Raw genomic sequence first — 23,165 nt, 5'->3', positions numbered from 1 at the left:
CCCCCGTTCATGCTCTGTCTCTCTCTGTCTCAAAAATAAATAAGCGTTTTTTAAAAAAGGCCATTCTACCATTCTATCAAGTCAGTTGCTTCAAGAAGGTGGAAAACATGGTGATGCCAATGAATTCCATGAGCATGGGCCCATTGCTGTGCTTCTTTTGCTATGAAGGAAGTTCTTTGATCAGAAGTAATGCAGTGTGGAATACCGTGATCGTGGATAAGGCACCTGTAAGTCCATGGATAGTAGTCTGGTCAGAATAATTGTATACACTTCCTTTCCAACCTGGGCCCAGCAGAACAGCTCCTGCAAAGAAGGATGGTGAGAAGAATAAGGTCCATTCTGCCATTATTGAGATAGTGACCAGAGAACACACCATCAACATTCACAAGTGCATCCGTGGAGTAGGTTTCAAGAAGCGTGCCACTGGGCACTCAGAGAGACCCAGAAATTTGCCATGAAGGAGATGGGAACAAAGCTGTCTGGGCTAAAGGAATAAGGAATGTTCCATACCATATCCATGTGTGGTTGTCCAGGAAACGTAACAAAGATGAAGATTCACCAGACAAGCTCTATACACTGGTTACCTTTGTACCTGTCACCACTCTCAAAAATCTACAGACAGTTGATGTGGATGGGAATTAATCATTTATTGTCAAATAAAGGTATAAAACTGGGGAGGGGGAGAATAATTGCATGCAGGGAAGGAAAAATGTGTATCCGGAGTGTCTATTCCAGCAAGAAAAAACGTTGCCCCTTCCAAGATGGAGGCAGTCCAACATAATCATCCTGCTGCCATGCTGACCAGTCTTGGAAATGGTATCATACTGGGGGCTAAGTGTTGTTGGTCTCAGTTGCTGGCAGATTGGTCACTTAGCAGTGACCAATTGTAGCCAGGTTGGTCTTGCTGAATAGAAGTCCATGTTGGTGAGCCATGCATCACTTCCATCCCTGCCACCATGGCCACTTTGTGGTCATCATCTACTGGGCGATGACATGGGGTGGCTGAGGAAAAGGCTGACTAGTATCCACAGAACAGGTCATCCTATCCATTTGATTATTAAAGTCCTCCCCTGCTGAAGTTACACTTTGGTGAACATTCACATGGGACATAAATGTCTTTATGCCTTTTGCCCGTTCAGAGATACTCTATTCACAATACCTTGTACCCAGACCTCCCTGCCACCAGTTTTCCAATCATGCTCCTTCCAAGTCTTTGACCATCCAGCCAAACATTGGCAACAGCCCATGAATTGTTGTATAATCGCACATCTAGCCATTTCTCCTTCCAAGAAATGTGAACAACCAGGTGTGCTGCCCCTAAGTTGTGCCCACTGGAAGGATTTATCTTCACCATCTTCCTTCAGGAATGTCCCAGAGAGGTGCTGCAGTGCTGTAGATGTCCACATTTGGGTAGTGCCTGCATATCGTGCAGAACCATCAGCAAACCAGGCCCAAGTCTTCTCTTCCTCTGTCAACTGATCATAGGGAACTCATAAGGCCATAGGTGCAAGCTTGGAGAGAGGAGCGGTGTAGCAGGAGTGGGGTCCAGGGGCATTATGGCCACTTTTTCACTTTTCACTTCTTTGTGCCTTCAGGGCCTGCTCAAGCGTGGTTACATATATACCACTTCCATTTGATGATGTCCATGCCCAACTTTATGGCTTGGTGAGTCAGATAACACCCAATTTATGATGGGCAGCTGAGGTCACATGATAATATAGTGGCCCATGTTCAAGCATCCAGTCTCTCCTAAAGCCCAGAAGGAAATCAAAAGCTGTTTTGCAAAAGGAGAGTAGTTATCTGCAGAGGATAGCAGGGCTTTGCTCCGAAATCTAAGGTCCTGTGCTGTGATTCACCTAAAGGAGCCTGCCAAAGGTTCCAACTCCAAACACCATCCCTATCTGCCACTGACACTTCAAACATCCATTGGGGCTGCTGAATCATGTGGCCCAAGTGACAAAGCGTGCACATCATCTTAGGTCTGCTGCAGAGCCTTCTCTTAATCTGGGTCCCACTCAAAATTAGCAGGTTTTTAGAACACTTGGTAAATGGCTTGAAATTATACACCCCAAGGAGGAATACATTGCCTCCAAAATCCAAAAAGACTCACGAGGTGTTGTGCCTCTTTTCCTGGCCGTAGGAAGGGACAGATGCAACAACTTATCCTTCACCTTAGAAGGGATATCTCCACATGCCTGATACCACTAGACCTATTGGAATTTCACTTAGGTGGAAGGATCCTGAATTTTTGTCAGATTTATTTCCTACCCTCTGACACGCAACTGTCTTACCAGTCAGTCTAGAGTAGTTGCTGCTTCTTGCTTACCAGGTCCAATCAGGATAATGTCATCAATGTAATGAACCAATGTGATGCCTTGTGTAAAGAAAAAGTGGTCAAGGTTCCGTGGGTTAAATTATGATTTAGGCCTGGAGAACTGATATACTCCTGGGGTAGGACAATGAAGGAGTAATGTTGGCAAATGGTTTCTAGTGTTATTTACTAATAGTATCAAAGAAAAACCATTTTCCAGATGTTTTGGGTCTAATTGTGACTTCTAAAAAGGTGTTGATGTCTTAACCTCCAGTACCTGTGAATGTGACTCTACTTGGCAAAAGGGACTTTTGCAGATGATTAAGTTAAGGTCCTTAGGGTGGGCTCTAATCCCATATCCCAATTTGGATGCAGATCCAGACAAGTAAAGAGGGCTAGCAATATGAAAACACAGCGGGAAGATGGCCATCTGGAAGCCAAGGAATGCCCGAAGCTACCAGAAGCTAGGAGAGAGTCATGGAACAGATTTTCCCTCACAGTCTTCAGAAAGAACCAATCCTACCAACACCTTGATCTTAGATTTCTGGACTCCAGAACTATGTGACAATAAATTTATCTTACTGAAACCACCCAGTTTGTGGTACCGTGTTATAGCAGTCCCAAGAAATTAATATAATGGATCAATATCCGCATACAAAGAACCAGGGGATATGTTCGAGCTATGTAACCACATCTGCAACAGTAGCTGTAATTAGTAAACTTTACAATAATCCACTGTCATCCTCCAAGATCCATTGTTTCCTGCACGGGCCAGATAGTTGAGTTGAAAGGGGCTGTGGTGGGAATCACCACCCCTTCATCTTTCAAGTCCTTGATAGTGGCATTAATCTCTACAATCCCTCCATGGAAGTAGTGTTTCTTTTAGCAATATTCCTAGGTAGAGGCAATTCTGGTGGCTTCCCCTTGGCCTTTCCCACTGTAGTACCTCTCACTCCACAGGTCAGGGAGCGAATGTGGGGGTTCCACCAGTTGCTTTGTATGTCTACTCAAATTATGCATTCCAGGACTGTGGAAATAACCACAGGATGAGTTTGAGGAACCACTGTGACCACTGCAAGATGGACCTACACTAAAGCTCCATTGATCGCCTGACCTCACTAAGCCCCTACTCTGACTGTTGATACTGTCCTTTGATGCACAAAAGTTTTTAACTTTCATGAAGTCAAATTTGTCTATTTTTTAGTTCTGTTGCCTGTGATTTTGGTGTCACGTTAAAAAAAATCACTGCAAAATCTAATTTCATGAAGCTTTGCCCTATTTTTCTTCTAGGACTTTCATGATTTGTATATTATGTTTAGGTTCTTTTTTTTTTAAATCCATTTTGAGTTAATTTTTGTATGTAGTGTTAGGCAAGAGTCAAACTTCATTCTTTTGCACGTGGATATCCAGTTTTATCCACAACATTTTTAAAAAGACTGACCTTTCTGCATTGAATGGTCTTGGAACCCTTTTCAAAAATCATTTGATCATGCATGAGAGGGTTTGTTTCTGAGCTCTTTGTTCTAATCCATTGTTTCATACATGTGTCTATGCCAGTACCAAATTGTTTTGATTACTGTAGCTTTGTACTAAGTTTTGAACTCAGGTAGTATGAGTCCTCAAGCTTTGTCTTCTTTTTTAAGATTGTTTTAGCCATCCAGGGTCCCTTGACATTCCATCAGAATTTTAGGATGGATATTTCTGTTTCTGCAATATCATCATTGGGATTTTGATCAGGATTGTATCAAATGTGTAGATTGCTTTGGGTGGTATTGCCATCCTAATAATATTAAGCATTCCAATCCATGAACATGGAATGTCTTTCCATTTATTTATATCTTCTTTAATTTCTTTTAGCAATATTCTGTAGCTTTCATTATACAGGTCTTTCACTTCCTTGGTTAACTTACTGCCTAAGTATTTTATTCTTTTTGATGCTATTGTAAATTATTTTTTCCCTTAATTTCCTCTTTAGATTGTTCTTTGCTAGTGCATAAGCATGCAATTTATTTTCTTTGCATGTTGATTTTATATCATGCTACTTTGCTGAATTCATTTATTACTTCTAACAGGGGTTTTTTGGTGTGGAATATTTTGGATTTTGTACTTCTAAGATCATATCATCTGCAAATAGAGATAATTTTACTTTTTCCTTGCCATTTAGGATGTCTTTAATTTCTGTTTCTTGTCTAATTGCTCTAACTAGATCTTCCAATATTCTGTTCAATAGAAATGACAAGAACAGAAATCCTTTCCTTGCTCCTGGCATTAAATGAAAAACTTTCAGTCTTTTGCCACTGACTGCACTGCGAATTTTTCAAATATGCTTTTTTTTATTATGCTGAGGTAATTTCATTCTATTCCCAGTTTATTGCATGTCTTTATTGTGAAAGGGTGTTGAATTTAGTCAAATGCTTTTTTTTTTTTTTTTTGCATCAATTGAGGTGAATGTCTATGTGTGTGTTGGGGGAGGGTGTTTCCTCTTCATTCTCTTGATGTGGTGTATTACATTGATCAATTTTTTCATATGTTGAACCATCTTTGCTTTCCAAGAATAAATTCTACTTGGTCATGGTTTACAACCTTTTTCAACATGTTGAATTCAGTTAGCTAGTATTTTATTGAGAATTTTTGCTTCCGTGTTCATAAGGTCTATATTTCTCCTGTATTTTCTAGTCTGGATTTGGTTTCAGGGCATACTGACCTCATGGAATGAGTTAGGAAATACTCTATCCTCTTCAGTGTTTGGAAGAGTTTGAGAAAGAGTAGTGGTTAGTTCTTTAAATGTTTGGTAGAATTTATGAGTGAAGCCATATCAGGTCCAGGGTTTTTCTCTGTTGGGAGGTTTTTCATTATTTACTCAATCCCCTTAGAGGTCTATTCTGATTTTATATTTCTTCATGATTTAGTCTTGGTAAGCTTTGTGTTTCTAAGAATTTGTCCATTTTATCAAGGCTATCCAGTGTGTTGGTGTACTATTATTTTATAGCACTCTCTTATAATTATTTTTATTTCTGTAAGATTGATAGTAAGTAATGTCCCCAGTTTCATATCCGATTTTAGTAATTTGAGTCTTCTGTCTTTCTTCGTTCAACTAGCAAAAAGGTTTGTCAATTTTGTTGATATTTCCAAATAACCAACTTTTGGTTTCATTGATTTTCTCTATACATTTTTATTCTTTATTCAAACAATTAACGCTTGTTTTTTATTAAATATTTTTTAAAAAATTATTCTTATGGCAGAATAAATGAGAGAGAGGGAGAGAAAGAGAATCACAAGCAGGCTCTGCGCTGTCAGCACAGAGCCTGATATGAGGCTCAAACTCATGAACCGTGAGATCACGTCCTGAGCCAAAGTCAGACGCTTAACCGACTGAGTCACCCAGGTGTCCTAACTTTTGTCCTTTTTATTAAAAAAAACAACAAACTTTTGGGTTCACTGATTTTCTCTAGTTTTCTATTCTAATTTTTATTTTCTCTGTTCTATTCTGTTCTTTTTTATTATTTAATTTATTTTTTTTTTAATTTACACTCAATTCTTTATTCCTTTTTTCCTTCTGCTGACTCTGGGTGTAGTTTTTCTTCTTTCTCTTGTTCCTTAAGTTGAAAAGTTAGGTTGTCGATTTGAGATAATTCTCCTTTTTTAGTGTAAGCATTTATAGCTATACATTTCCAACAGAATTTCCCCATCTTATATGTGCTGTGGCTGCTAAGCACAAATCTTTGGTGTATGCATAAAACAAAGCACATTTTTTATTCTTTTCTTTCTGATAGGTTTAAAAAGAAGATACAGCAAAATGATACATGGTTTTCATTTTGATGTTACCCACATTAGATGGAATACAACAAAGTGATCCTCATGGTAACCACAAAGAAAATAGCTATAGAATACACACACACACACACACACACACACACACACACACACACACAAGAGAATTGGACAATCCCAAAGAGAGGTGGCAGGTAACACAATGGCTACTTCCCCAACAACAGACCTCTCTCAATGGACAAAAACCATGAAATTATTTGTGTCCCATATGAATGCTCATTAAAGGCTGACATGAATCGGGAAGATTTTAAGAATCAAGTGGGAGAAAGAATGAAATCTGGCCATTTGCAGCAATGTGGATGGAACTGGAGGGTATTATGCTAAGTGAAATAAGCCAGGCAGAGAAAGACAGATACCATATGTTTTCACTCATATGTGGATCCTGAGAAACTTAGCAGAGGACCATGGGGGAGGGAAAGGGGGAAAAAAGTTACAGAGAGGGAGGGAGGCAAACCATAAGAGACTCTTAAGGACTGAGAACAAACTAAGGGTAGATGGGTGGTGGGGGAGAGGGGAAAGTGGGTGATGGTCAGGGAGCAGGGCACTTGTTGGGATGAGCACTGGGTGTTGTATGGAAACCAACTTGACAATAAATTATATTTAATAAAAAAAAAGAATCAAGTGGATAAGATGATCCATTCTGTGGATCTCAGTCAGCCTCTTTATCCTGCCAACCTTTTCATTGTTCAATGGGGTCATCAAAATAGTGGTCATTGTCACGGGATGGAAGATATGCATGGACACAGTAACATAAGGCTCCCCTGGCTATGGGCACTGTTGGATGTTCAATCTGCCAGCATCAGAGATCAAAACTGAGTCATTAATATGGCACCATCTTCCAGGTGATCAACCTAGTGGCAGGTTGATTACATTGGGACACTTTCAGATTGGAAGGGGCAGTGTTGTTTTTACTGTAATGGACACTTACTCTGGATACAGTTATATCTTCTTTGCCCCCAGTGCTTCTTCAAAAACTACCATCTGAGGATGTAAGGAATGCCTTATCTTCTATCTTTGTATTCCACACAGGATTGCTATAGCGCTTGGATGTTAAGTGAAACGCTCATATAGATGTTGCTGTGATGGATTGTGTATGGCTTTAATTAAAGGAGATTACCCTCAAGAATGTGTAAGGCCAAAAAGTAAGGTTTCTGAGGAAGGAAGGAATACTGCCTGACTTTAACATGGAGTTTCTCTGCGTTTCCATACTGCCAGCATGTGCTATATGTTTCTTCCTCATGACTACAACATCAACGCCCATTTCAGTTTCTAGATGGCCAGGCTACCATATATATTTAAGATTCAAGACTGCATGGTCAATTTTTCCCTGAATTTCTCACTAGCCAGCTTGCCCTACAGATTTCAACTTACCATCTCCCAGAATCATGGGAGCAAATTCATTAAAATAAATCATTTAATAATATGCAGGTGGCCAACAGACACATGAAAATATGGCCAACATCACTAATCATCAATGAAATGCAAATCAAACCCACAATGAGATACAACCTTACACCTGTCAGAATGGCTAAAATAAAAAATACAAGATGGGGCTCCTGGGTGGCTCAGTCAGTTAAACGTCTGGCTCAGCTCAGGTCATGATCTCGTGGTTCATGAGATCAAGCCCTGTGTCAGGCTCTGCACAGATAGCACAGAGCCTGCTTGGGATTCTCTCTCTCCCTCTCTTCTGCCCCTCCTCCACTCATACTTTCTCTTGCAAAATAAATAAACATTTAAAAAATAAAAATTAAATTAAAAATACAAGAAGTAACAATTGTTGGTGAGGATGTGAAGAGACAAGTGGCATCATGTACTGTTGATGGGAATGCAAACTGGTGAAGCCACTGTGGAAAACAGTATAGAGGTCCCTCAAAAAATTACATGGAGAACCAGTGAATGATCCAGGAGTTATACTTCTGTGTATTTACCTTAAGACAATGAAAACACTAATTCAAAAAGATATGTACACCCCTATGTTCATTGAAACATTATTTACAATAGCCAAGATATGGAAGAACCTAAGTGTCCATTGATAGACAAATAGATAAGAAAGATGTGGAATGTATGCGTGGGCTTGAACACACACACACACACACACACACACACACACACACAGACATACACACAGTAGAGTATTACACAGCCATAAAAAAGGGTGAGTTTGTGCCATTTGCAACAACATGGATCTATGTGGAGGGTATTATGCTACGTGACCTGAGACTGAGAAAGACAAATATCATATGATTTTGCTCATATGTAGAATCTAAAAAACAAAACAAATGAATAAACAATTTTAAAAAAGCATAATCAGACACATAAATACAGAGAACAAACTAATGGTTGCCAGAGGGGAAGGGGTGAAGAGATGGACAAAATGGTGAAGAGGAATGGGAGATACAGACTTCTAGTTATGGAACCAATAAGTCACAGGAATAAAAGGCACAGCATAGGCAATATAGCAATGATATTGTAATAGCACTGTATGGTGACAGATGGTGGCTGCACTTCTAGTGAGTATAGCATAACATATTGAGAAGTTGAATCATTGTGTTGTGTATCTGAAACTAACATAACATTGTGTATCAACTAAACTCAAATAAAAAATTCTGCAGCAGGGATGGAGTAAGTCATCCTTATCTTACAAAACCAGGCACTGAGGATCACCAAAGTTGGTGTTGAGTAGTATGTTCCAGATCACCCAGTATTTGAGTCTAAGTTTGTCTGGCTCCAAAGCCCATATGGTCCCCAGTACATCATATGGCCAAAAAGATCAGGGAAGGCCTGAGAGGTTTTCTGAGGTTTTGAGTATATCGAATAAGGGTATTGGGAGTGTTTTTAAATTTTTTTTAATGTTTATTATTTTTGAGAGAGAGGGGGGGGGGAGGGGCAGAGAGAGAGGGAGACACACAATCTGAAGCAGGCTCCAGGCTCTGAGCTGTCAGCACAGAGCCCAATACGGAGCTCACACTCAACAAACGGTGAGATCGTGACCTGAGCTGAAGTCAGACGCTTAACCAACTGAGCCACCCAGGCGCCCCCAGGAGTGTTTTTAGAACGTGTCAAACATGCACCTAAGTGATACAACAGTATAACAATCTTCACATGTTCGTCACCCAGTTTCAACAATTATCAAAATACAGTTCATTCTGTTTCACATATATTACGCTCTCCAACTCTGCTACTGCTCCTGTCTCCACTCAATTATTTTAAAGCAAATCCTAGGTATGTTTTTATTCATAACCCACACTACAAAATAAAAATACTATCAATATACACAATAACAAATTCATTAATGTTATCTGATATCTAGTCAACATATTTCTCCAATTAATTTCATAAGTGTCCTTTTACCATGGGCTCGTTTACATCAGAATTCAAACAGGATGTCCAGACTGCATTTCTTTAATATGTTTTATAAATTTCCTTTAATACATATCATCTCTTGCTTTTCCTTTATCTTATCTTTTTTTTTTTTTTTTGTGGAAGAGACTAGGTCATTGTGTCATTGAATTTTGGAAATCCTGGATCTGGCAGATCACACCCCTGCTGTGTTTCTCAACATATTCTTCTGTCACTAGCATGTACCCTGAACTGACAGAACTTGAGGCTTCATCATCAGATTCAGGTTTGGCTCCATGGCAAAAATATGTCAGAGATGGTGCTTTGTACTTCCTATTGCATCTGCAGCCCAATAGGAGATACTTAATGTCTCTGTGTCTCTTTTTCATTGTGATGTTAAGATTGACCAGCGGGTCCAGGTGTTTTGAGCCCTCCTTGTTCATTACAAAGTTCCCTATCAGTAGGTTGATCATATGTCATCCAAATGGAGACTATTTTGTAGAGGGGGTAAAGTAAGGTGTAGTATTAGTAATGATGATAGAACAACCAATGTAAACCAGGACTTGTCCCAGGAAAATCATGGTGTAGGTTCATCAGACATATCAACCTCCACATCATGGATTTAGCAGCCAGTGAGGGTTATTGCCTAGATCCATTAATTCATTAGGTGTTGCAAAATGGTGATTCCCCCCTCCACACACACACGCGCACACACACACACACACACACACACACACACACTCTTCATGGGTTTTTTGGTTGCATTTACTGTCTGGAATTATACCATAAGGCATAACTTTGTAAATATTTGATTTTCCTAAAATTATGGTTCATATAAGAAAGCTAGAATTAATGCTTTGTTCTATCCCTTTCAGAGTGATGGGATGGTGACTGAGCTAGCTCCAATCACTTAGAGTGAGCAAGGGTTATTTGTGGATTTTTTTTTTTTTTAGTATTATAATGAACTCATGAGTGTCAATATATTTGTGATTCAAACCATTGCATTTATTATTCCTTTGACGCTCACATATTTCTGCATTTGCCCATTAGGAACCCCTGTGTCCCACCTCCTGTGTCCTTTTGACATAACCTCAACACACACCTTGACTTTCGGATATTATAAGATGTTCCAGGCTTATATATATATTTTTTCCTCCCAAGATTTTACAGGCTTATGTTATTTATATTCCACCCCGTATCTGGAACCAGCTATTTCTCCAAGGAGCTCTTGTTTGTGTTCAAGATCATAAAATAGACTCTAAGTTACTCACTGCAACTGAATCATTGCTTCTAGGCCTTGGCAGGCTATAAAGCTAATGATCAATGTTGACAATTATTTTTCCAGTCTGATAAATGAGGAATAATCTCTGTAGGAATGGCTCCCCTTGTTTCTATTTATTCCTTTTCAAGATTTTCCTGTCAGGGCACCTGAGTGGTTCAGTCAGTTGAGCGACCGACTCTTGATTTTGGCTTGGGTCATGATCTCACGGTGCTGAGATCGAGTCCCGAGTTGGGCTCTGAGCTGGGCACGGAGCCTGCTTGGGATTCTCACTCTCCTTCTCTCTCTGAACCCCCTCTCAAAATAAATAGGTAAACTTTCTTTTTTTTAAGATTTCCCTGTCCATCTGTACTAATCTTCCCCCCCCAAATGGACTGCAAAACCAACTTGTCTGGTTCCAGGAAAAAAAAAACAACTTTATGATATTGGAAGGTCTGAACATGTTTTTCTTACTAGGAGTAAGTAACATTTTCATATATTTAATTTTTTTTTTCAACGTTTATTTATTTTTGGGACAGAGAGAGACAGAGCATGAACGGGGGAGGGGCAGAGAGAGAGGGAGACACAGAATCGGAAACAGGCTCCAGGCTCTGAGCCATCAGCCCAGAGCCCGACGCGGGGCTCGAACCCACGGACCGCGAGATCATGACCTGGCTGAAGTCGGACGCTTAACCGACTGCGCCACCCAGGCGCCCCAGGTTAAAAAAATGCAGAAAGACAGGAGAAAATAAATCCTCTCCTCCGAATGGAAATGCTTTATTTTGAATGATTCATGAAAGCAACTTCAGGAACTGAGAAAAAAACACATTTAACTGACTTATTCCAAATATATTCTGAAACAATGTCATGTTTATTAAATAACATGCCCAAACGAAGATGGTGTTATGTTATTAAATGTAAAAAGAAAATGCCCATTACAAAAAGAAAGGTATAAGAATTAATTATTCAAGTTGTTAGTTCTCAAATATAAAATCAACGTTCCACACACTCAATGAACATTAAACTTGAAAACAAGGCACTATAGGTAATTTATCTTTAAAGAGAGATGTGAAATACTTAAACCATAAGTCATTAGGTATATGTACATATTAATGAAATACTTTCAATCAATGCTAAGGGCAAGCGTCATTTAATAGTGAACCAACACCAATTAAATGACATTTTGGTGTCTTTGTGGAAACGACATTTTCACAAACCCATGTCTCAGCACTGACACTTATGTATCTAGTTCTGTGCCCCCAATGATTTTAGGCAGCTTAATTTATTCCCAAAAAACCCCACAATCTTATGTTTGCTTTTAATAATTTTTATAAGGCAGTAGAGTAGATTTTCTGAAATCATATTTTTTTTATTAGAATTGGCTCTGTAAACTAATGAGTAAAATACAAGCGGGCACACGGGTAAGATAGATTTTATACCCTTTAATTTTATTTTTCCTTTAGGAAAAGCAAAGTAACCTTCTTTCTGTACGTGTGCTCTGAACCTTTTGGGACTGATACAGATCCACGGAGGCCAAGCCTCAAATTAAATCATCCTGTTGCTAAAAGTTAATTAACAGTGTTAAGTACACAAAGTCATCATTACTAACGAAGGGCTGAAAGCTTAATACATATAATTGTGGAATTGCTGCTACCCACGTAACTGTTTGGGGCTTGGGGTTTTAGCAGGAAAAGATTCTTGCACTAAACAAGCAAGCTATGGTAAACAAGATGTACTGATTTCAACTACAATTTTTAAACTACCGCAACGTGGTTCGGTGTAGCTAATGTTATGCTTCTATCATAGCACTTAGGTTCAAGTTCTTTCTTCAAAGTCATCAGAATAACAGGGATTGAAGAGACTTTTGAACAATTGCCAGCTCTTGCTGTTGCTGTTTCAAGGAAGGAAATATTAAACATTTACATGCTATTTAGGTCATTGTTATATACACTTCAGCAAACAAAATACCCCAATGCTCACATCCCTCGTTAGTTCTTAATATTAAATATGCACTAAGTACTTACAACTTCCATCATAATTTTGTTTTGCAACTTGGTCATTTCTTCTCTAACTTCACTTTGTTCATCAGTAAGAAGATGCTCATGGTCCTTCTCTAAGTCCTGCATACTCTAAAACAAAAAGCCTAGTTTAGTTATAAACCACCACTTTTCATCTCACGCACTAAATATGTAAAAGCAAATTTCAAAACTAACATCTCTTAATATGCAAAGGATGCCCGTTATTTATTCCAAGTAAGATATTATACCTAATACATGGAGACCAAAATACCCACCTAAGAAATTTTTTAAATGTTGTGTTTGAGTCAAATATTATTAGTATAGAGGCACAACAGTAGTAGGCTCAAAACAATGGGTTAATAAACAGTTAAGGTCAAGGTGGAGGGAAAAAAAGAAAAAGACTGACAGTCCCACTGAATGAGATGCCATCATTTTAAAACTCTCTAATAAGCTTTCTAGACACCATGTAACAGTGCATTTATAATGACTCATAATCAATGTAACATGATTCCACTGGAGGGAATAAAATGATCTGTGACACGACCTCTTTAAGTTATGAAAAACAAACATGTTCTAAATCTTTACTATTCACCCAACAAATAGTGATCTACTGCAGCCTACATAAAAAGTGCTGTGGAGGAATTTAAAAATGAATACACGATCTCTTCCTTCCTTATTCCAGTGAGAACAACAACAAAAAAAAAACATGTAAATAAAAACAACACAAAAACTTTATAACAATTAAGGTAACACAACTTGCCGTGACTATGTAGTGGAAAATAAGATTGATTCTGATTTAGTTGGCAAAAGAGTAAGATTTCGGTAGGTAAACGGAAGAGGCAATTGAAAGTATTCTAGAAACAAGGAAGTAATGGTGCGTTAGTTCAGAGAAAGCAACCAATCTGGAGGGGTGGGAGGAAAGAATGAACGTTAAGCATAAAACTACAAAGGGAGCCTTGTTATGGGGGAAGCGGGGCACAGACTTTGAATACCTGAGGGCCTAAAATGGGAAGCTAACGACAGGTTCTCAGGAGGGAAGGTCTATGCTTTGGAAGATCATATTGCAGAATGGTGAGGGATGGACTGGAGAAGAGAACTCAGATGAGGGTTTAGTAGCATAAGCAAGGAATGATGAGATCCTGAACTAGGGAGCAGCAGTTGGAATTCGAAGAAAGATACTAAGGTACCGTTGCAGAGGTAAAGGACACCTCCCCTCCGCCCAACACACACCAAGAAAAAAGAGGAGGAATGTGCAGGATTCTACTGCCTCCTAAATAAGTATATATCTGCATGAAGAAGAGGTCTGTGCCACTGAGGACAGTTGGTCAATGTGCAAATATCACAGCAGATCATTCTCAATTCACAAACGTTTGGTCCTCCTCTGGCTTTTTCATTCTGTTATATTGTATTTAGACCTTCTCTTATGATTTTAAGTTTGCATATAAAGTCATTATTAGTCATTAATATTCCAAAAGCAACTATGCCACAAAACACTCATGTAACGCATTTGGAAATAAAAGCAGTATTCATCAATTACCACTGCCTACTCATATTTAACAGAAACCGTCAATACAAGTAAAAGGCACGTAGAAGTGATTTATAGACTTCTTAGTTTCCACTATATATTTATTGCTGATCTCCTCCGAACTGATTGTTGCACAAAAAATTATGATTAAAGTGTTGATAAAGTACCACTTTTCTACACGATACATGTATTTCTAGGTAAAATCCCCAGCTTACAGTTCCCTGTTTTAAATGACTCCCACAAAAGTATTGATTAATCCCCAAAATCAAAACACATTTACCAATTATGTTAAATACAGAGCAATGAACTCCAAATGGAAAATGGTTAACGGCTCAGATGTACAACCTAACTGGGTTTTTTCCCCCACATAAGATTCAGAAAGAAACAAACTATCTCCTACTTTTGTACACATGTTATGTTTTATAAGAATGTATTATGTTGCCAAATACCTCTAAGAATTGCACATATAAATTTTTAATTTTTTGCAGTCTCTGATTCTGAACAACTCTAGCTTGTTGAAGAACCTTTCGTTGCTCTTGAAACATACTCTACAAATATAAAAGAAAAGGATGATAAAATGTGGGTGACATTTAATATTTAGAGAAACATAATTATACATCATGTTTAAAAGGAATATTCTTTAAATCAATACTTGTTAACATTTCCTGTTGTAACAACCTTTATGACCGAGTTTAGATAACTGTGTTCACCACTAATACACAAAAACAATACGATGATCCTACCTAGTGGTCATTAAGTAGGAAATTTTTTTTCTTGCCAATATGGAAAACAGGTTTTAACTCTTGATTTCAAAACCCACAAATGACCCTTCCAAGAATGTGTTTACTACAAATAGTCAAAAATCTATACACTGATCCTTCCTAACAGTAGTTACAGAGGGGATATTCTTTTCTTAACAACGTTCAAAACATGTATTAATTCTTGGTCATTTCAGTATGTACACAGATGATCCCAGCCTTTCCGCTCCTTGACCTGATCTCCAACAACAATTTTGTCCTCTTCCCTACTTCAGTCACTCACTTACATAGTCACACCCTGGATTCTGTCATTCCCAATAACTGCAACATCTACATTATATTAATAAGAGCAAAAACTTATATAGGAGCTGTGTGCCAGGTACTGTTCTGAACCATTTTAAATAAACATTATATATGATCTCATTTAATCCTCAAAACAACTCTACAAGGCAGGTGCTTTTGTTATGTCTCCTTCCATAATAGGTGAGGAACCTGGGTGAGGCACAGGGATAAACAATTTGCCGCCGATTTCACAGCTAGTACCGGTCAACCAGGATTGGATCCCAAAAACTGGTTCCAGAGTCCAGGCTCTGGACCACTGTACTATACTGGTTCTCCATTTTTTTTCCCCCAATATTCAACCTCTACCTCCCTGTTTGTAGTTCTCTCCCTTTCTTACTATAGTCCAACACTCTTTCAGGATTAACATCCCATGGATCCTATGACTTTTCATTGCCCCTGATCCCCACCCTCATATTCTTCCTTTTCCTCCTTCCTGGCCTAAATGCCATGGTCAATCATTATACCTATGCCCTCGCACATGTACCTTACCCCCTTTTCACTCCGCCAATTTGCGTGGCTAAACCCCAACCCTGGAAAATCCAACTCTCCAGCTGCTCTGCCACAACCATGCAATGTGGTCTCACTTTAAATTCATGGTCACTATGACACCAACCTAAGTTAGACCCACAATGCTGCTTGGCAATGGCATTTCCCTAGTCCATTCACTGGCCTGCTCTCAGGAAACAATTCCAGGACTTCTTCTCTGCTCCCGAGAGGCAACACCTCCTCCACCACTCTAACTCTTAACTGGTGACCTTCCTGTGTCCCTAAATAGACAGAAGCAATTCAGAGAGGACATTCAGTCTCCCACCGCTACATCTTCTACCCACCTTTACCCATCTGGGCTCATGGTCCCTACATTCTCTCCTATGTTTTTGCATGACCTATTGCTACTTGAGACTTTGATACAATAAATAAATCAATTTTAAAGCCAAAGCTGATACCAACGGCTAGTTTTTCTTGTTGTTTCTGGGCTTTCTGCATGTCTACATTCCACTCCCGAAACAAAGTCAGAAACTGCTGAGAATATTTGAGATGAAGATTCTGCCTGTAAAACATAATAATGAGCACTGTCATAATTCATAAAGACATGAAAGAATTAACCATATTCAAAACAAAATTGATTTGACACAATTTACACTACAAAAGAAGGCAGTAATAGCATAACAGCAGCTGAAATAGCAGTCTCATGGGAAGCAGAAAGGTGACATGAACAATTTACTCTTATTCCAAAAGTATTGTTCCTAACTGACCAACATAAAAGCTATCTCACATGCCTTACCTCTTAAAAGGTAATGAGGATTTACTGTACTATCAGTTTTCCAGAAAAATTCATTTTATCTAAAAGCAGTTTACTTTTCATTTCTTCTTACTGAATAGCATATATGTTCTGATATGATAAGTAGATTCATTAAATGAGGATATTATATCCATTTATCATAGAAGATTTCCAAACAGGAATATTTCACTTAAATATATCCCCCGAACAATGTTTTTTTTTTTTTTTAAAGAACGGTGAACACAATTTACCTAAAATATGCAAATTATTTACAATATAAGATTAACCTTTTCTACATAACTGAATACAGTTAACTATCACAAGAATAATGGTTTAAGACATTTACCTGAAGTTCAGCTAGTGTAGGTCTAGAATGAATATAAATTAATGTTATAGGAAGAAAACTCAATTGTTATTTGAAAGGGAAGAAAGGTCATCTCTATTGGCTTCTAGGAAATACATCTCAGAATCTGTTAAGGAGTGAGGTTACAGAACTAAGGAATTTACCTGCTTAGAAAAAAAACAAGCAAAATATGTTTTTCGCTGGAAAATTCAATATAATAGAATTTGTCTTAGGTTATTTGCGCCAATGAATACAAAGAAATGATACAAATGTCATCGTGACTCAAAAACAAAAACAAAAACAAAAACACTCCAACAACTTCACCTTTGTTCTTGTTGTAGTTTCCAAACATGCTCAATTGTTTCGTTAGTGGTTTTGATAGAAGCTTTTGTACCCATTTCGAACATTTTTCTCTTTGTGAGAAGAGCCTGTTTAATGTCAACTGTATGGAAAATAGATATTCACTGAAATTTAAATGTTGAAAGTTATTTCGTTTTCATATATTCAAATCAGTACGGGTAAATGTTGCCTTGGCGATGTGCAAAGTACATTTACAATTTATCATACAGACATCATAAATGTCCAATCACTATGTTGTATACCTGGAACTAATATAATGTCGTATGTCAATTACACTTCAAAAAGCAAAGTAAGTAAAATAAAATTTATAATTCAGGCATCATTTCAAAAAGCAAGATTTGCTCACTATTTTCTGTAAAATCTTTCCAGTGCTAGTATCCCAATTCTAATTTTTCTAACTGCAGGTCACCTTTTAGTTTAGAGATAATGAAAAGGGCTTAATAATCAATATATTTTTCATTATCAAAATGTGTATAAAGAATCTCAAAGACAGACTTTAATTTCCTTCTGAAAATTTGCTAACAGGCACATTTTTCTAAACTTATAAAATATCCTCCAACTCAAGGGACACGTTTACATGGGTAAATGTCCTCCAACTCAAGGGATACATTTAGATGGGTTACCATTAGAATGCATTTTATAAAAAGCACGAAAGTATTTTCTTAAAAATGACCCTCAAAAAGGATAAAAATAATTATATCGCACATTAAAAAATTATTTTTCAAGCAATCTAGTGAGTGATGCTTTTAACTGCATTTTACTAACAGAGACAAAGGTCGTGGGTGTAAAATTCTAGTTTAAATAAATGAATTCAAAAACATTTAAAAAAAATATTTTCATGGAGCTTTTTATATAACACTTTCATCCATAAGTGCTGCATTTCACAGAATCTGAATACTTCAAATAACGCTTTGCAGAGCATATGATTTGACTTTATGGATCTACAGTCCATAGTTATTTTTCAGTAGTCATGAAGGATCTGCACCACAATAAAAATATTTTATACACCCAGAATCCATCTATAATAAGAAGTTTATTAGACAGCTCACAAAGCAAGCACTTTGTCGCCACCAAATAGAGCAAAGCCTTCAAAAGATACTTGCTTGTAAGGATGATCTCTATGGAGAGCCATATATTGACTCAGACTCTGCTAAGTGTACTGTCCTATAGTGCAGATGGTGTAAGTGACATCTGACAGAACAACATAAAATTTAGGAGTGTGGATATGATTAGACACTTCTCACTAGCTAGCAGAGTTATTTACTTTGCAACTACACAGTTTGTTAATGAAAAATAAAAATAAAGAGTTATATTAGAGGATTCGATTTGTGCTGCTACTCCAAAGAGAAGCACACTGGAAAGTTATGAAAGGTAGCGAAATTAAGGAAATTTAAAATTGGCAATACACGTTGATACATCACCTAAGCTGTGCACAGAAAAGGCAGTATAAACTTTTCTCACACAGTCTTACACAGTACATTAAGTGTACACGTGCATAAAATAATGGCATCATTCTTACCTCACGACTGTTAGTACCGTTTTCAGTTTTCCACATCAACAGTTCAAAAGGTCAGTAAAGAAACTTACAAAGTTGAATCACACTATAAATACTGGTATAAAGTGCTCTATACTAGAACAAGGCATTAAAACCAGTCTTGGAATCCACTCACTAACATTCCCATTTATAAAAGTTGTATGGATTAAACAATTGTTTTGACTGCAAATATCACTTAAGCATACCTCCAAGCCTTTCCAGCATCTTCTGTACTTCATTCCTGTGAAGAAGTTACATGGAACATTATTGAGTAAGGATAAGCAAAGATCATATTTGCTTTGGAGGAAATGTGTCATTCTAGGATTTTATGGAGAATAATTGTATGAGCCATGTTGCCTAGAGCTGGCAGGTGATAACACTATGAAGACATTACCCCACATCGTCCTCAAATGTTCCTGCAGAAGGACTGCTCTCCCCGGGCTTATCCGGTACTGGATTGTTTCCTGCATTGAAATAAAAGTGGAAAGCATTTTAAAAGGAAGTATGGTATTCTGATCAGTTTTCAGGGGGCGGTAGCCTCGCCGTGTGGAGTTTTTTAGGCCTCTTGCAAGCAAAAGTCTTTACGGCAGACATATGAAAGGGAGGAACCACGTATGCACAAGGTCAGATGAAACTGGATGGGGGACGAGGACCATGCTCTGGAGACGGTGTTGCAAACCTTTCAGGGTTAAGGTCAGACTACACCACCCGGCACGTGTGAGACATTCTGGAAAGAGCAACTGCGAGCGAGCAGAAGTGCTGCTATCTAAGCTTCTGTAATCCTGCTCTGGGATGGGAGGATCGAGTGGGCAACGTCCAGTACATGAAACCGCTTTACACACACCACACGTGTTTTTACTGCTTACAATGCCAAGGACTCAGAAGCAGCGACCTGCCCCGCGGGTGGTATCTACAGGCGCTGCATCTGCAAAGGTGTCAGATAGAGTGTACCTTCAGGAACAGCCTCCGGCCCACTCAGGTCTCTTCTCTCTTGTCCCCAAAAGTCATTGGCTGCCATACCCGGAGCCTCCACCGGGGCCTTCGCAGCTCTCCTCAGGTGCTTCCTCCGAGGTGGCGCCATCCCAAGGTGTCTTCCCAGGTACAGACAGCTCTCCTGCACCTTGTGAGTGCAAACACGCGTGAAAGAAATGGGGACATGGTCAATGAGCGATGCCAGGCAAGGGTCCTCTGCGCAGATCAGAGCATGAGCGCCCTCGTTGTCTCTCGTTGGGCCAGGAGGGGACAAAGACAATGGTGACAGCAGACCCCTGCCCCCTGTGGCTGTGACCCCCTCTCCCTGGCTGCGACCTGCCCCAGGACACCTGAGTGTCAGGACCCTCTGCCAGATTCTTGACCCTATGTTGGCACAGCGGCTGTCCCCTGCTCTCGGTCCCCAAGGGACAACGTGCTGGTCTGGAGGCCTAAACTTGGCCGTGACCAAAAGAAGTGTCCCTCCAAATGGATGGGGAAGAAACCGTTCTGCACCTGTCCGGGACAGTCAGGTCAGGGGTCTCCTCGACATGCCATCTGGACCCCAGGACAACCAAGCAGTCCTGCAGGGCGACCGGCTGGGCAGGAGGGACAGACGCAGATGCTGCCTCCTCACCAGGTGTGGCCCTGTCCTGAAGAGGGGAACGTCGGGCTCGCTTCCCATCCTGCAGACCCTGCCAGCCCTGCCCTCGAGAGCCTCATCCTGTCCTGTCCTTGTCCTGTCCTGTCGTGTCCTGTCGGATTCCCGTAGGACTCCGTGGGGACATCAACATAGAGGTGAGTACAGCCGCTGCCACACCATGCACTGCCCTTGGGGGCCTTGTCTTGTCCTGTCCTGTCCTATCATTGGAGACCCAAAGGACTCCATGGGAACATCACCGCAGAGGTCAGCTCAGCTGCCGCCTCCACTCACTGCTCTCGCGGGCCATGTCCTGTCCTGTCCTGTCCAGTGGGGGTCCCGTGGGATATCTGTGGGGATATCATGCAGAGGTCCATAGAGCTGCCATCTCTATACACTGCTCTCAGGGACCTTGACCTGTCCTGTTCTGTCCTATCGGAGCCCTGAAGGACTCCGTGGGGACATCACCTCAGAGGTCGGCCCAGCCACCACCACCCCACTGCCCTCGGGTTCTCAACCTGTCCTGTCCTGTTCTCTTGGAGCCCCGGAGGACTCCAAGGGGACACCCCTCAGAATTCAGCCCAGGCACCACCATGCCACATGCCTTCGGGGTCTCGTCCTGCCCTGCCCTGTTCTCTTGGCCCCCTGGAGGACTCCGTGGACATCACCTCAGAGGTCAGCCCAGCCACCACCACCCACTGCCCTCGGGGTCTCAACCTGTCCTATCCTGTCCTGTTCTCTGGGAACCCCGGAGGACTCCGTGGGGACATCACTTCAGAGGTCAGCCCAGCCACCGCCACCCCACTGCCCTCAGGGTCTCGTCCTGCCCTGTGCTGTTCTCTTGGAGCCCCGAGGACTCCGTGGGGACACCAACTCAGAGGTCAGCCCAGGCACCACCACCGTGCCACACTGCCCTCGGGGCCTCATCCTCCCCCTATCCTGTCATGTCCTGTCAGAGACCAGAGGACTCCCTGGAGACATCACCTCAGAGGTCAGCCCAGCCACCGCCACCCCACCCTGCCCTCAGGGGCCTCGTCCTCTTCCTGTCCTGTCATGTCCTGTCGGAGACCGGAGGACTCCGTGGGGAAACCAACTCAGAGGTCAGCCCAGACACAGCCATCCCACAGTGCCCTCTGGGGCCTTGTACTCATCTTGTCCTGTCCTGTCTTGTTGGAATGCCAGAGGACTCCGTGGGGACATCACCTGAGAGGTCAGCCCAGCCCCTGCCACCCCACACTGACCTCAGGGGCCTTGTTCTCATGCCTTCCCTCCTGTCCTATCATGTCCTGTGGAGCCCCAGAGGACTCCGTGGGGACACCACCTCAGAGGTCAGCCCAGCTACCACCACCCCACTGTCCTTGGGGTCTCATCCTATCCTGTCCTCTCCTGTCCTGTCAGAGCCACAGAGGAGTCCACGGAGACATCACCTCAGAGGTCAGTCCAGCCGCCACCATCCCACATTGCCCTCGGTGGCCTCGACCTGTCCTGTCCTGTCGTGGCCTGTCACATCCCAGAGGTCTCCGTAGAGACATCACCCCAGAGGTCAGCCCAGCTGATGCCACCCCGCAGGACCCTTGGGGGCCTCGTCCTGTCTTCTACTGTCCTGTCCTGTCCTGTCACAGCTCCAGTGGACGCCATGGGGACATCACCACAGAGGTCAGCCAAGCCGCTGCCGCCCCACACCCTGGTCCCCTCATGGCTGAGAAGGCACCCCCCCCCCCGCCACCTCCCATGGCAAGACAGGACTACCGGGCCCGCCTCCCCACCCGCCTGGCCTCCCTGAGGGTCTTCCCTATGCCCCACCCTCATCCTCTGTCTTTCTGTCCCTCCCTCCACCCTCCACAGGCACAGCGACCTCCACACGGAGTCCTCTGCGAAGCTCCTCTGAGGGCCTCGCGATGGCGACGAGCTAGCCAGCCGGGCCTGGGCAGGAGCGTCGCTGATTGGTTGGCTAGGTGCACGTGACAGGGGCGGGACCTTCGCCGAGAACACGCCCCTGGAGGGACTGCCCAGGACCTTGGCGTCGGCGCCAAGGGTGGAGGCCAGGGCTCGGGGTTTCCCGTTCTACCGCCGAGGAAGTTTCCCAGGCCATCTTCCTGGGAAATCACAAAGGACACCAGAGTGGGCGACAGGTGCACAAGCCTCCACCTTCCCGATGTGGGGGAATTAAGACATTATGCTCAGTGAAATATGCTAGTCACAGAAGGACAAATGGTGTACGTATGAGGTACCCAAATTCATAGAGAAAGGGAGTAAAGTGGTGGTTGCCAGGGGGTGGGAGGAGGAGGGAATGGGCAATAGGTGTTTCATGGGTTCAGAGTTTCAGTCCGCAAAGATGAAAAAAGGTTTGAGAGATGGATGGCAGTGATGGTTGTACAATGGAATGTACTTAATGCCACTGAGCTGTACACCTACAAATGGCTGAACAGGTACAATTTGCATTGTTTCTATTTTATTGCGATAAAAAGGCAGAGAGAAACGCTGCTATAAAGAACTGATATCTAGCTCTAACAAAACTGTATGCAAGTCATCCTACCCAGTGGAAGAAAGGTCATAACACCCACATAGATAAATGTGGTGGGAAAGGAAATTGCATTGGCCAATGAGCATAAAAAAGAGCTCATTCTTCTTAGTGTTGGAGAAATGCTGAAGAGGATT

General features: G+C 41.3%; 1 protein-coding gene and 1 pseudogene across 1 annotated transcript; one reads left to right on the top strand and one right to left on the bottom strand.

Moving 5' to 3' along the window:
- The first annotated feature begins 275 nt into the window (after window positions 1–275).
- On the top strand, window positions 276–642 carry LOC128311530 (60S ribosomal protein L31-like; annotated as a pseudogene).
- An 11,519-nt stretch (window positions 643–12,161) lies between these two features.
- LOC106989088 (synaptonemal complex protein 3-like) lies at window positions 12,162–22,455 on the bottom strand. The gene is made up of 9 exons (XM_015087552.3): window positions 22,363–22,455; window positions 19,850–20,018; window positions 19,293–19,362; window positions 19,105–19,139; window positions 17,329–17,446; window positions 16,331–16,430; window positions 14,732–14,830; window positions 12,764–12,868; window positions 12,162–12,630 (listed from the first exon to the last, which is right to left on the bottom strand). The coding sequence occupies exons 2-9, from the start codon at window positions 19,977–19,979 to the stop codon at window positions 12,577–12,579; spliced, it is 711 nt and encodes a 236-aa protein (XP_014943038.2). The 5' UTR covers window positions 19,980–20,018; window positions 22,363–22,455; the 3' UTR covers window positions 12,162–12,576.
- Between the last annotated feature and the right edge of the window lie 710 nt (window positions 22,456–23,165).

Source organism: Acinonyx jubatus, chromosome X (assembly GCF_027475565.1).
Source record: "Acinonyx jubatus isolate Ajub_Pintada_27869175 chromosome X, VMU_Ajub_asm_v1.0, whole genome shotgun sequence".
Classification (NCBI taxonomy): domain Eukaryota; kingdom Metazoa; phylum Chordata; class Mammalia; order Carnivora; family Felidae; genus Acinonyx; species Acinonyx jubatus.
Note: the sequence above shows the minus strand (reverse complement) of the source record. Positions and strands in the feature narration are given on the sequence as shown.